We start from the raw sequence: 16,110 nt of genomic DNA, 5'->3' as shown, positions 1-16,110 counted from the left end.
GTGGCGACTGGGAACCGAGTAGCGCGGGGCCACCGCCACCGCCATCATGCTTTTGAAAGCCTCCGTTTCCACAAGCCTATACGGCAGCATCTCCAGGCTGATCAATTTGGCCATGTGCACGTTTAACACTTGAGCGTGCGGGTGCGTGGCGGCATACTTGCACTTGCGCTCAAACATTTGCGCTAGCGACGGCAGGACGGTGCGCTGAGAGACATTGGTGGATGGGGCCGAGGACAGCGGAGGTGAGGATGTGGGTGCAGGCCAGGAGACGGTAGTGCCTGTGTCCTGAGAGGGGGGTTGGATCTCAGTGGCAGGTTGGGGCACAGGGGGAGAGGCAGTGGTGCAAACCGGAGGCGGTGAACGGCCTTCGTCCCACCTTGTGGGGTGCTTGGCCATCATATGTCTGCGCATGCTGGTGGTGGTGGCTCCCCGACTGATCTTGGCGCGACAAAGGTTGCACACCACTGTTCGTCGGTCGTCTGCACTCTCAGTGAAAAACTGCCAGACCTTTGAGCACCTCGGCCTCTGCAGAGTGGCATGGCGCGAGGGGGCGCTTTGGGAAACAGTTGGTGGATTATTCGGTCTGGCCCTGCCTCTACCCCTGGCCACCGCACTGGCTCTTCCAACCTGCCCTGCTGCTGCACTTGCCTCCCCCTCTGAAGACCTGTCCTCAGTAGGCTTAGCAAACCACGTGGAGTCAGTCACCTCATCGTCCTGCTGCTCTTCCTCCAAATCCTCTGTGCGCTCCTCCCTCGGACTTACTCCAATTACTACTACCTGAGTGATAGACAAATGTGTCTCATCGTCATCGTCCTCCTCACCCACTGAAAGCTCTTGAGACAGTTGCCGGAAGTCCCCAGCCTCATCCCCCGGACCCCGGGAACTTTCCAAAGGTTGGGCATCGGTCACGACAAACTCCTCCGGTGGGAGAGGAACCATTGCTGGCCATTCTGGGCAGGGGCCCGGGAACAGTTCCTGGGAGTCTGCCTGCTCCTCAGAATGTGTCATTGTAATGGAGTGAGGAGGCTGGGAGGAAGGAGGAGCAGCAGCCAGAGGATTCAGAGTTGCAGCAGTGGACGGCACAGAACTCTGGGTGGTCGATAGATTGCTGGATGCACTTTCTGCCATCCACAACAGGACCTGCTCACGCTGCTCATTTTCTAATAAAGGTCTACCGCGTGGACCCATTAATTGTGAGATGAATGTGGGGACGCCAGAAACGTGCCTTTCTCCTAATCCCGCAGCAGTCGGCTGCGATACACCTGGATCAGGAGCTCGGCCTGTGCCCACACCCTGACTTTGGCCTCCACGTCCTTTAGGCCTACCCCTACCCCTCAGCATGGTGTATTACCAGTAGTGCAGAAACAGAACGCTGTAATTAAATGTGTCGCTTATTGGCCTGTGGTTGGAGGCTGACTTCGCTTATGGAACGCACAGCAGAGCCAGGAAAGAATTTTGCGCAAGCCCGCTGTAACACTTAGCTGGCTGCGTATTAATTAGGACTACTACCCCCAGGAGAGACGCAGTACAGTCAGGACGGTCACAGGCAGCCCAATTATATTTTTTTGTCCCAAATTTTTTTGGAAAAGCCCACTGCCTATATAGACAGTATATGTCTTTCACGTTTTTCACTGTCCCTGCCTCAGCACTACTGGCCCTATACTATGTAAAATGACTGCAATGCAGACTGTTTCCCTCTGGACAGGATGACAGCAATGATGTAACGGGCAGCGCAGAGCCAGGAAAGAATTTTGCGCAAGCCTGCTGTAACACTTAGCTGGCTGCGTATTAATTAGGACTACTACCCCCAGCAGAGACGCAGTACAGTCAGGACGGTCACAGGCAGCCCAAATATATTTTTTTTATCCCAAATTTTTTGGGAAAAGCCCACTGCCTATATAGACAGTATATGTCTTTCACGTTTTTCACTGTCCCTGCCTCAGCACTACTGGCCCTATACTATGTAAAATTACTGCAGACTGAGGACGCAATGCTCTGCATGGCCGATATACAAAAAAAAAAAAAAAGGTGCAACACTGCAAAAAGCAGCCTCAACAGTACTGCACACGGTCAGATGTGGCCCTAAGAAGGACCGTTGGGGTTCTTGAAGCCTAAAATCACTCCTAACACTCTCCCTATAGCAGCTCCAGCATCAGCAGCACTTTCCCTGAGCTATGTCAGAATGCATCTGTGGCGAGCCGCGGGAGGGGCCGATTTATATACTTGGGTGACACCTGATCTTGCCAGCCACTCACTGCAGGGGGGTGGTATAGGGCTGGAACATCACAGGAGGAAGTTGTAATGCCTTCCCTGTCTTTCTATTGGCCAGAAAAGCGCGCTAACGTCTCAGAGATGAAAGTGAAAGTAACTCGAACATCGTGTGGTGCTCGCCTCTAGTAACGAGCATCTCAAACACGCTAATACTCGAACGAGCATCAAGCTCGGACGAGTACGTTCGCTCATGTCTATTCGTTGTACAAGAAGGAAATCACCTGATCGCTGCAGCATCACCGCCTGTTCTTCTGGCATCAGCATTCACATCCTGGGCGCCATGATGCCAGGAGTTCAGAACAGTGACATAGTCTTCCACAACAAACATCAGCAAGATGGTGTGGCTACAGTGCTAGATCCCCCGCGGCATAGCAGGGGTAAGTACTGCTTTTTTTAACATAGTTGGAGCTATAGGGTCAATGTTGTCCAGTAAGAAGACAACCCCCTTTAAAGCTTTCATAATTCTTGTTCTTCCCAGGACCTTCTTCATTAAATCTGTAAATGACCTTTCTCTTATTCCACCCTCTGTATATAATATACATGTGCTGCTTTTTATATCTGGCATTCCAGTCCACAACCCTGGTTATAAATGAGAGATGGAACCTGAATGAATAGACCATTTCCTGGTCTATCTTATAGGTTTATAGCTCTTTATTTTCCCGGTATGTTAGGATCTCTTATTGCCGTCTCCTGTTGAGGCTACCCAGAGTGACTTTCTTAAATCCAAACAGCCAGGTTCCATATGGACTGTAGCTGAAAGAATAGGCAGAGATGTCATTAAAACATCTTGGTCCCAATACAATATGTACACTAGTTAAATCTCAGGGGTGCCCGAAGCCTTTATGCTGCCTAAAGGCAAAATGTAAAACGGCACCCCCCCCCCCCCCCTTAAAAAAAAATCTCATTTTACAGGCATTGAGAGCGCCAATAGTAAATGTCCCCATTAGTGCCCCCAATAGTAAAAGTGACCTACCTAATGGCTCCAGTAGTAATTGTTTCTACCATAGTAGCCCCAGTAACATAGTATGTTAGGCTGAAAGAAGACAATGTCTATCCAGTTCAGCCTGTTTACACCCCCCACTCCGCCTCTTGTTGATCCAGAGGAAGGCAAAAAAAAACAAAAACCCAGTGAGGCAGAAGCCAATTTAGCCCATTTGGGGGAAAAAAAATCCTTCCCGACTCCATAATGGCAGTCAGAATAATCCCTGGACCAACGTTTTGAAAGTTCCTCCATGACTCCAAGACCTGGATCAATAACCTCACTAGTAATAGCACCCCGTAGTGGAGCTACAACCGTGCAGCAACCAACATCAAGTATTTAACTCCGGTCTGTAGCTCCGATCCAGCAGCAGCCGTAGCTGCTGTATTCAGGATGAGATACCTGACCTCTCGACCCAGCATCTGCACTGTGGATGGCTTGTGCATGCAGGAACACTGACCCTGGGGGAAGAGGTCAGGATCACAGACTGGTTACAGCATCAGAGGCCGCTGGACTTGAGCTACAGACTGCGTGAGTTAAACGCTTGTGGAGTTGCTGCCCTGCTGACTCATTCATTGTCATGATCCTCCAACCACTCTCTACTGATCCTACATCTTTCCTGGGCCCATATCAGGTGTTGTTGGAGATCATGCAAGGTCATCAGGTGCACCCTTGTTGGTATTCAGCTATTGAACCCCAGTCAACACATGATAATTGTGGAAATTTGTCAAACTTCCCTGCTGCTGCACTGCTAGGTTAGTTTTTCCACTGTGACACAACATTGCTGAGATACCAGATGTGCTACTTGATACTTGCTTCTATGGTCAACCACACGTGGCCTGCTGCTATGCGATTTTTCTATCAGATGTCTGTCCATGGTTCCATCCGTCTTGGTACAATTTTGTTACCATGATTTGGGAATAGCCAACAAGTGCAACTGTTTCAAAAATACTAGCATCACACCTTTGGGCGCCAACAACCTGGCGGCGTACAAAGTCACTCAAGTCACCACATTACCCCATGACTGCCAAAAGTTGCCTTCTGCTTGGCAAAGGGAAGGTCAGCATGTTATCTGACATTATCTGTACCAGGTTTTAACTACTATAATACTGCTTCCTATCTACAAGAATATAACTAGTATAATGCTGTCTGCTATGTGCAAGAATATAGCTACTATAATACTGCTCCCTATGCACAAGAATATAACTACTATAATACTGCTCCCTATGCACAAGAATATAACTACTATAATACTGCCCCCTATGCACAAGAATATAACTACTATAATACTGCTATGTACAAGAATATAACAACTATATTAATGCCCCTATGTGCAAGAATATAACTACTATAATACTGCCCCTTATGTACAGGAATATAACTACTATAATACTGCCCCCTATGTGCAAGAATATAACTACTATAATACTGCCCCTTATGTACAGGAATATAACTACTATAATACTGCCCTCTATGTACAAGAATATAACTACTATAATACTGCCCTCTATATACAATAATATAACTACTATAATACTACCCTCTATGTACAAGAATATAACTACTATAATACTGCCCTCTATGTCCAAGAATATAACTACTATAATACTGCCTCCTATGTACAAGAATGTAACTACTGTAATACTGCTCCTCATGTACAAGAATATAACTACTATAATACTGCCCCTTATGTACAGGAATATAACTACTATAATACTGCCCCCTATGTGCAAGAATATAACTACTATAATACTGCCCTCTATATACAATAATATAACTACTATACTACTACCCTCTATGTACAAGAATATAACTACTATAATACTGCCCCCTAAGTACAAGAATATAACTACTATAATACTGTTCCTATGTACAAGAATATAACTACTATAATACTGCCTCTATGTACAAGAATATAACTACTATAATACTGCTCCTATGTACAAGAATATAGCTACTATAATACTGCTATGTACAAGAATATAACTGCTATAATACTGCTCCTATGTACAAGAATATAACTACTATAATACTGCCCCCTATGTACAAGAATATAACTACTATAATACTGCCCCCTATGTACAAGAATATAACTACTATAATACTGCCCCCTATGTACAAGAATATAACTACTATAATACTACCTGCTATGTACAATAATATAACTACTATGATACTGCCTCCTATGTACTAGAATATAACTACTATAATACTGCCCCCTCTGTACAAGAATATAACTACTATAACACTGCCACCCATGTACAAGAATATAAGTACTATGATACTGCCCTCTATGTACAAGAATATAACTACTATAATATTGCCCCCTATGTACAAGAATATAACTACTATAATACTACCACCTATGTACAAGAATATAACTACTATAATACGGCTCCTTTGTACAAGAATGTAACTACTAGAATACGGCTCCCTATGTACAAGAATATAATACTAGAATACTGCCCCCTATGTACAAGAATATATCTACTATAATGCTGCTCCTATGTACAAGAATATAACTACTATAATACTGCTCCTTTGTACAAGAATATAACTACTAGAATACGGCTCCCTATGTACAAGAATATAACTACTATAATACTGCCCCCTATATACAAGAATATAACTACTATAATACTGCTCCTATGTACAAGAACATAACTACTATAATACTGCCCTCTAAATACAAGAATATAACTACTATAATACTGCCCTCTATATACAAGAGTATAACTACTATAATACTGCCCCCTATGTATAAGAATATAACTACTATAATACTACCTCCTATGTACAAGATTATAACTACTATAGTACTGCTCCTATGTACAAGAACATAACTACTATAATACTGCCCTCTATATACAAGAATATAACTACTATAATACTGCCCTCTATATACAAGAGTATAACTACTATAATACTGCCCCCTATGTACAAGAATACAACTACTATAATACTGCCCCCTATGTACAAGAATATAACTACTATAATACTGCCCCCTATGTACAAGAATATAACTACTATAGATCTGCCCCCTATGTACAAGAATATAACTACTATAATACTGCCTCCTATGTACAAGAATATAACTACTATAATACTGCCTCCTATGTATAAGAATATAAGTACTATAATACTACCTCCTATGTACAAGAATATAACTACTATAATACTGCCCCCTATGTATAAGAATATAACTACTATAATACTACCCCTATGTACAATAATATAACTACTACAATACTACCCCTATGTACAAGAATATAACTACTATAATACTGCCCCTATGTACAAGACTATAACTACTGTAATACTGCCTTCTATGTACAAGAATATTACTACTATAGTACCGCCCTCTATGTACAAGAATATTACTACTATGATACTGCTCCTATGAATAGGAACAACTAAATGTGCACTATATATCATATTTATACAATTGTTCGTTTCTACAGTATATGAAGCTGTGGAATGTAATCTCCTGTAAGATGTTTCTGGTCTTCTAATAGCAGTAAGCATTGACCTATTTTCGCTGCCCTTTAGCTCATACACAGGTTCTGTATTTTCCATTAGGAGCAGAAAGAATGTGAGATCCGGTCTGTGCGCACATGAAACGCCCTATTCTTAGTAATATAATGATAACTGCGGCAGAGGTGGTGTAACCACATGAAAATATAATACACTATAACGACAGAGCTAACCAGCTGAAAAAAAGCCAATTTCCTCAGATCTCCAGCTCCATTTCAGTACAAAGCTACTTATTTTCTAGGCCATGAAAATTTCCATGAAATACCATCTGCTCGCATTCTTTTAACCTGTAATTTAAGGTTTTATGCTGTTTCCAGCTTTTTGTTTTGCATTTTCAATTTCACATTATAATAACCCATCACTGAAATACTTATTCTATAACTTTTTCAGGCTTTATAACTTTTGAGCGTTCCAATGTATCAAACAGTATGAAACTACAAAGAGATTTCATTAAAATCTACTACTGTTTTGCTCATGCACTTCCTATACAAAGCTGTGTCTCCCTGGTTACAGACTACAAGCAACCCCTGTGTAGTCTGATCGTGCAGTCTTGTGTTTCTCCACCTCTTCAGCTCTTTTGCTCCTCCTGTCTGTAGATTTTCAAAAAGTAATAGCAGATAAAGAGCTCAACTCTCTGCCCAATCAGGAGGAGAAACCTAGTCCGCTTGCCCTCCTCAATTGGTGCCCTGGGTTGGTGCATCACTCTGTGGAACAGCACTGCAGCAGGTGCAGTAGTATAACTAGTAGCAGCGAGGGCTGACTTCAGGAGTATGCGGGACTTAAGGTGATGGATTCACAGTGGTGGCCCCTTTCTACCATGACCATCAACTTGAAAAGTGTAAAGTACCTCCATTAACTATAAAGAGGTTGTCTGGTTAGCAAATTAGTTTTTTAAATATAGATGCATGTGATGAAATAAAACTAGTGGTACTTACCTGTCCTCTTCCCCCAATGATTCAGCGCTGCAGTCCTCCCAGTCCTTGTTATAGAATGGCCAATCATAGACCACCGCGGTCAGGGGATGTTCTCCTACCATCACTGCCCAGATTCTGTGAACCATGATGCCAGGAGAATGGTGCATGACTGCTGCAGCCTTTGATTGGTCAGGTGGTAGCCGTTCCACAATAAAAACCAGAAGGACCATGGGGCTGCAGCGCTGGATCACCAGGGTAGAGGACAGGTAAGTAATACTGGTTTTGTTATTAACACGTGTCCACCTATAATTTAAAACCAGACAACGCCTTTGAGAGAAAGGAGTGCATAATTAATCGAAAAAGCACAAGTTGCCAAGAATGTTCCCTTTTTAATACATTTCAAAGGGTTGTATAGAATGAGAGAAACATGTCTGCTTCCTTTTAAAAACAGTGCCACACCTGTCCACAGCTTGTTTGTGGTATTGCAGCCAAGTTTCATTTACTTAAATGGAAGAAAGCAACCATGCTTTTTCTTATCTTAGTCAATCCCTTTAATAAATCAAAGTAGTGAAATATGAAGACGCTGACGCCATTACAGTTCCTGTTTCCTTATTTATAGTTTATTGTTCATTTATCTACAATGTATACATTGAGGTTTTGGAATATTTTCTGTTACATTTATGTATTATTGAAAACATATCTGATACATGACATAAACAATGGCAAATAAACAAGAGAGAGAATAAGGCTGTTTTGAAACTGTTGTAATATGGCCACATCTTAAGTCGATATTATGGTCTCAAGATCCAGAGCCCTTCTCCCTTTGGTTCTACTGAACCAAACATAGATTACCACAAAGCCCTATGGGGATCCCGAATAGCATTGAGCGAATTGAAACAGTTGAACCCTGTTTCGAGTTAAAATCTGCTAAAAGTTTGGTTCGATGTGAACCTGAATCTCAGGTGGTTTGTGTCTGCCAAACCTGCTAAGAGAAAAAGAATGAAAAACATGAAGAAGAAGCAGAAGGAAAAGAAAAAGAAAGGAAAAGGAAACAAGAAGAAGGTAGACTAGGGAGAAATAAGAAGGAAAGCTAAGGAGAAAAGGAAAAAGAGAAAAGGTCTTTTTCCTTTCCCTTCTTTTTTTTGCGACTTTTTCCTTCTTCTTTTTCATCTCTTTTTCCGTTTTTTTTCCTTCTTAATACAGGTGTCCTCCTGTAGTTATTTTTTATATGAAGCCATATTTGTATACTTTGTACCACTAGTATAAGCTTCTTCAATTTATGAGATGCTATGAGGACTTATGGCCCATATTATATTGAGGTGGACCATATAGCAGATGTCACGCTGCTGGCGATCGACCTCGGCATGTATAATACTAATTAGCTCTTCCAAGGTAAATATGTGATGTATACTTACTGCATATGATACTGATTTTAATACATTTTCTGTAGAGGATCCATAGCACCAGACTTATCAAGCCTTCATTGTGTCCATTTAGTCTTCAGAAGTAAGAGCTATTTGGTGCCAGGTTCCTCTATAACAAAATTTCCAAACATCAAACCCGGTTAAGAATCCATCATGTTTCCTGTTGCTTTCTTAGTTGTTCTTGATATGATCTTCTTGTGGTTGGTCTGCGGTGGGTCATCTTTATGAAGACCTTTGTCTTTTTCCAAGAGCTGCTTTGATAGAACTTCTTTCTTATTGTCCTCTGTTGCCTGACGCAATGCTCGTTTTAGGTTCTTCACCTTCTCTCGGAGATGTGCATTGGCCTTTTCTAAGAAGCGAACTTTTTGGGATAAGGTTTTTGACCGTTCCTCCTCCTCTAGTAAGGCCCTCTGTACCGAGTCACACATCAACTTCAAGGAAAAGGAGATAATATATCAGACACATCGCCGTTTTAAGACTAGGACATTTAATAAGCTACCAAATTATAGGATACGAAGACACTCAATGAAGTGAGTCCCATGTTATGATGTTGGAGCAGACAATGAACAATGTCAAGAATTATGACTTTGGCTAACACTACTAAATATGCTGTATATTAAGAAGCTAGAGAAGACCATTTCAACTGATTTACATTTGGAGTTGTTGATCAAATGTTACAAAGTTGGAAAAGGTTCCGTGAAATGTTAAGAGATTAAGAAGCTCAAGAAATGCATTGTGTATTTACAGGACACTATGAAATATGTTGAAAAAATTTTAGTTTGAGAAGACTCTATGAAGTATGTCAAATTTTAAGATGCTGCAGAAGACAATGAAACGTGTTGTGTAGTGAAGTTGAATAAGACTCAGGGAATGGAGTCAAGTATTAAGTGGATAAGATCTACAAGCTATCATATGTTAAGTAGCTGAACAAGAAAGATGTCAAACTTTGGAGTTTTTGGACGAGACTCTTCTTGTTTGAGAAGTCTCCATGAAGTGTGTCAAGTTTTAGGAAGCTGAAGAAAGCTGTACAAAATGAGTGAAAAAATGTCACCATGACATGTAAGTTTAAGGAAGCTGAAGAAGGCTGTATGAAATCAGCCAAACATTAAAGAGGTATTCCAGAAACGTAATGTTTTTTTTAGGTTTTCAGCTATTCACTGGATAGGTAAACACTGATAGATCGGTGGGGGTCTGACGCTGGGACTCCCATTGATCCTGAGAACAAGGGCCTGGTTTCTCTACAGATGCACTTCCGTTGCATTCCTCTCAATGAGATCCCCAGAGATTGGCAAATTTATGTGTTCAGCAATCTCAGGTACTCTTACTGAAATGAATGGTGCAGTGGTGCACCTGTGCAACCTCTGCTCCATTCCCTTGGAGACCAAATGAACACCCGTTCTCAGGATTTGTCAGTTTTCACTTATCCAGTGGATGGGTGAAAACTTGAAAAAAGATTAATTCTTTGGAGTACCCCTTTAAGACATCAGAGATGCCAGCAGAAGACTATATGGACTGTTATGTTGTGAACACATAACGAATGGTGCTGGTTATTAAGAAGAGGGATAAGACCTACAAACTCTATCATATGTCTCCTAAGACACTTTTAAGTATGTCACATTGCACGTTTTTGGCCAAGAAAAGTTGGAATGAATATATATATATATATATATATATATATATATATGGTCTGATCAGTGAGTTGTAAAGAGAGGGTTTATTATTTCAATACACGTGATCCAATTGAAGTGGAAATGGCCAGACAACCCTCTCTTTAGAAGTCACTAGTCAGACCACACATGGAATATTGTGGACAGTTTTGGGCACCGGTACTCAAGAAGGACATATCAGAGCTTGAGCGGGTACAAAGGTGGGCAACTAAAGTAATAAACAGAATGGGCGAACTACAATACCCAGAGAGGTTATCAAAATTGGGGTTATTTAGTTTAGAAAAAAGATGGCTCAGGGGCGACCTAATAACTGTGTAGAAATATATCAGAGGACAATACAGAGATCTCTGCTATCATCTGTTCATACCCAGGACAGTAACTGTAACAAGAGGGCGCCATCTACGTCTAGAGGAAAGAAGGTTTCTACACCAACATAGAAGGGGGTTCTTTACTGTAAGAGCAGTGGGACTCTCTGCCTGAGGACGTTGTGATGACGAACTCACTGAAAGAATACAAAAGAGGCCTGAATGCCTTTCTTGAGTGTAATAATATTACATGTTATTGTCACTGATAACTTCAGATGGGTCCATGTTTCAGGGATTATTCTAATTGCCACATTGTAGTCAGGGAGGTATTTTTTTTCCTTAAAGAGTAAAATTAGCTTCTACTTCATTGGGTTTTATTTTTGCCTTTCTCTGGATAAACATTGGGGGGGTAGTAGACTGAACTGGATGGACATAAGTCCTTTTTCAGTCTTAGGCCTCCTGCAGATGGCCGGGTCGGATCCCGCTGCATGAATTCTCGTAGTGGGACCCGACCCGAGCCCCTGCAGGGACCAGCACGGCACTCACCTGCATCCGCGGCTCCGGCTCTGTGATGTGCCGGCTGCTGTCCAGACGGCGTGGAGCGGAGCCAATGTCCGGGGAGCCCCGCACAGAAATAAAGCATGCCGCGATTTGTTTTCTGCGCGGACAAATCGCGGCCATCTGCCTAGGATCTTGTTTTCTAGCGCAATCCTATGGCAGCTTCCACGGGTGGAAATTCTGCGGGAAATCCCACCGTGGAATTTCCGCCCCTGTGCAGGGGGCCTTACCCACTATGTTACCTACCCCCTTGAATTAAAATCTTTTGGGGGTGCTACTGCCGTGAAAGGAGTGAAATTAATTATGTTTATTATGTTGTCTTCATATCAGTAGCAAAGAAAGTTTTTAACCACAAACATAAACAGTTACACAAAATCGATCTGTGTGAAGCTGGGTAATTCTGCTAGTATTTACTATAAATTGTTAAAACATTGGGGATTCTCTTAAAATGCATCACAAATTTGGAGAATACTCCATGAAATGTGTCAAATATATCTTCTTCAAGAAAGAAGATTTGGAAATCTGGAGAAATCTTGTGAAATATATAAAACGTTATGAAGCTGAAGATGACAAAGTGAATGGCATCCAGTATTAAAGACCTATAAACTATCATGTTAACTAACATACAGGGATAGAAGAACTCCACACACCCCTTTTAAAATGCCATATTTTTATCATGTTAGAAAGTTCGACAAATTATTTCAGATTTATTTCCACCTTCAACGCGATCTGTACAATTCTATCGAAAAAACTAGTTGACATCTTTTAGGGTAGAAAAATGTAAAAAGAAAACTAAAATAATGTGGTTGCATAATTATACACACCCTAAAACATAATACTTTGTTGATGTACCCTTTGACTTTATGACCGCATTTAGTCTTTTTGGATCGGTGTCTATCAGCATGACATCTTGACTTGGCAATCTTTGCCCACTCTTCCTTGCAAAAGTGCCCCAAACCTGTCACATTGCGAGGGCATCTCATGTGTAGCGCCCTCTTCAGGTCAACCCTCAGCTCTTCATGGGATTCAGGTCTTGGCTCTGGCTGGGGGTTTTGAAAACGGAACTTTTTTTGGTGATTTGGAGGTCTACTTTGGGTCGTTATCGTGCTGAAAGGTGAAATTCCTCTTAATCTTCAGCTTTTTAGCAGAGGCCTAAAGGTCTTGAGTCAAAATGGAGTGATATTTGGAACTGTTTAAAATTCCCTCTACCCTGAATAAAGCCCCAGTTCCAGCAGCAGAAAAACAGCCCCAAAGCATAATGCTGCTTTCACTATCTTCACTGTGGGTATGGGGTTCTTTTGGTGATGCAGTGTTGGCTTTGTGCCAAAAATACCTTTTGGAATTATGGCCAAAAAGTCCAACCTCAGTCTCCTCAGACTAGAACACATTCTTCCACTTACTTCTGGCAGACTTGATGTAGGTTTTGGCAAAACATAGCCGTGCTTAGATGTTTTTTTTTTGTTAGAGTAGGCTTCCGTCTTTACCCCCTACCTCACAGCCCAGACCTATGAAGAACCCGGGAGAGGGTTGTCACATGGACTACACAACCAGTACTTGCCAGAAATTCCTACACCTTCTTAAATGTTGCTGTAGGCCTCTTGGCCGCCTCCTGGACCAATTTTCTTTTCATCAATTTTTGAGGGGCGTCCAGTTTTTGGTAATGTCACCATTCTGCCAGATTTAATCCACTTCTTGATGACGTCGTCTTTGTGTTCCATGGTATATATAATGTCTTGGACATTTTTTGGTCCCCTTCTCCTGACTGATACCTTCCAACAATCAGATCCCTTTGATGTGCTGTAAGCTCTTTACAGACCAACTAAGAAAATGTCAGGAAAATCCTCCTAGAAGCGCTGAACTTCATATGGGGTAAATCAGAATCCCTGTAAATACTGGCAGCGGAGTGCTGACTGCTATTTATCATGTTTAGATGTGATTGGCTAGTTCTGAACCCAACCACACCCCCGAATATAAGAGGGTGCGAACACTTATGCAACTACATTATTTTAGTTTTGTTATTTTTATTTTCCCACCTGAAAAGATTTAAGTTTGTTTTTCAATGGAATTGTACAGATAACGGGGCACATGGAGGGTGGAAATAAATCTCAAAGAATTCATCTTTGTCGGATATTTTAACATGACAAAAATATGGCATTTTAACAGGGGTGTGTAGACTTTTTAGATCCACCGTACCTTGAAATATGTGACATTCTGAATCGTTGGACAATAATCTTCTGAAGTGGGAAAGGATTCTATGAGACATCTAGCTGGAGACCCTCAAGAAATGCAACATAAATTTGAAGAACTCAAACATGTCAAACATTTTTTTATTAATGGTGACTATTCCAAGAAGTATATGAAGTATTAAGAAGCTGGAGAAGACTGTATGAAATTAGTCAAACATTAAGAAGTCAGATATGTCATGATAATATGTCAAGACAAGTGAAATGTGTCAAGCGGTATAAAGTTGAAGATGACACACTGAAGGGCATAAAGTATTAAGCTGCTGAATAAGACCTACAAAGTCTAGCATATGTTAGCTAAAATACCTTGAAGTATGTCCCATTTGGAGTTGGACAGGAATCTTGTGAAGTTGGAAAAAATTCTACGAGATGTCTAGATGGCGAACCTCAAGAAATACATTGCAAATTTGAAGAACACTGTGTCAATGTGTCAAACATCAGTTAATTGAGAAGACTCCAAGAAGTGTGTCCAATAGAAAAACGCTGAAGAAGACTATAAAATGAGTCAAGTCAAAGCAGACTCACCATAATATGTCAAGTTTAAAAAAGCTGGAGAAATACATTGATATGTGTCACATTTGGAGTTGATGGACAACTTTGTGGTTGTAAAGTTGGCAAATATTCTAGAAAATGCATCACAAATTTGTAGAAGTCTCTATGAAATGTGTCAAATATATCTTGTTCAAGAAGGAAGACTTCATGAAGTGTGTCGAGTTTTAAGAACCTGGAGGAGCCTTGTGAAATGTGTCAAAAGTTATGAAGCTGAAGATGACACAACGAATGACATCCAGTATTAAGAACCCGGATAAGACCTACAAACTATCTCATGTTAACTAAGACACCTTGAAATATGTGACCCTTGGACAAGAATCTTCTGAAGTTGGAAAGGATTCTATGACACATCTACATAGAGACCCTCAATAAATATGCATCACAGATTTGAAAACTCTCTATAAAAGGTGTCAAACATTTGTTAATTGAGAAGACTCCAAGAAGTAAGTCCAGTATTAAGAAGCTTGAGTCAAATATTAAGAAGTCAGATATGTCACCACCATATGTCAAGACTCCCGAACTCTGTCAAGCGTTATAAAGTTGAAGAAGACACACTGAATGGTGTCAAGTATTAAGAAGCTAAAAAAGACCTGCAAACTATCACATGCTAAGATAACCTTGAAATATGCCGCTTTTGACGTTTTTGGTCAAGAATCTTGTGAATTTGGAAAAGACTGTATGATACGTCAAGACAGAGAACTTCCAGAAGTACACCATGTATTTATGCATGTCAAATTGTATGTCAAATATTTCTTAATTGATAATATTCCAAGAAGTATGTCAAGCAGTAAGAAGCTGGAGAAGACTGTATGACAGAAGTCAAACATGAAGAAGTCAGAGATGACTCCATGAGTCAATTCTTAAAAAGTTGTAGAAGACGGTACGGAATGCATTAAACTATGAAAAGTTAGAGATGACTACAAGTATCAAGAACCTGGAGAAGACTATGAAATGTGTTAAGAAGCTGAAGCAGATTCTAAGGAGTGTCTCAGGTATTAAACTAGAGAAAGCTATAACATTTGTTACGCGTTGTATAGAAGTTGAAGAACATAAAATATGCTAGACTTTCTCAGGATCCTATAGAAGACTTGATTGTTATATGGAATATAAATCAGATGATGATAAGAAACAGATGGTCCTACAGGCGGAAGACAACATATAGACAAGATGGCACGATACTCAAGAACATGTATTATGACTGTAAAATATCAAAGACCAGATGTTTGTCCTCTCACCCTGCTGTCCTCTTGAGCCTCCCAGTCGGGGGAGTAAACCTGTGGATCGATTCCGGCTACGCAGTTGGAGAACTGGAAAATACTTGCAAATATGCGATTGTTTTCTGGTGTGTTGGGGAAGATGGGATCTTGAAAATTGACTCCATGTGGAAGGAGATTATAATTTTCATCCATCCTGAACGGAAAGAAAAAAAATGAAATATTAAACTAGAATGTTAACTGAACAAATTGAACTTTATTAGTCCAAGACACGACTGGGTAGTGTTACGAGCAGCAGGAATTCTCTTGCTGGATCGTCATCTTGTGCTTTCTAACCTGTTGTTGGGACAGTTATGTAACAACTATTCCTGCAGCTGATCTATTGCGGGGTTCAGATGACCTCATTGCTTAGCTAACCTTGTTTAGGGAGGAGTTCTTCATTGTCTAGC

At 41.0% G+C, this 16,110-nt stretch overlaps 1 protein-coding gene across 1 annotated transcript in view; it reads right to left on the bottom strand.

The window, feature by feature from the left end:
* Positions 1–8,296: 8,296 nt before the first annotated feature.
* LOC136621314 (coiled-coil domain-containing protein 3-like) overlaps positions 8,297–16,110 on the bottom strand; it is a 29,895-nt gene continuing 22,081 nt past the window's right edge. The window contains exons 2-3 of the mRNA XM_066596745.1: positions 15,683–15,857; positions 8,297–9,553 (exon numbers count right to left, since the gene is read on the bottom strand). Coding sequence (XP_066452842.1) covers positions 9,263–9,553; positions 15,683–15,857 — 466 coding nt within the window. The 3' untranslated portion in view covers positions 8,297–9,262. The remainder of the gene's footprint in view (positions 9,554–15,682; positions 15,858–16,110) is intronic.

The sequence above is a fragment of the Eleutherodactylus coqui genome, chromosome 3 (assembly GCF_035609145.1).
Source record: "Eleutherodactylus coqui strain aEleCoq1 chromosome 3, aEleCoq1.hap1, whole genome shotgun sequence".
Classification (NCBI taxonomy): Eukaryota; Metazoa; Chordata; class Amphibia; order Anura; family Eleutherodactylidae; genus Eleutherodactylus; species Eleutherodactylus coqui.
Note: the sequence above shows the minus strand (reverse complement) of the source record. Positions and strands in the feature narration are given on the sequence as shown.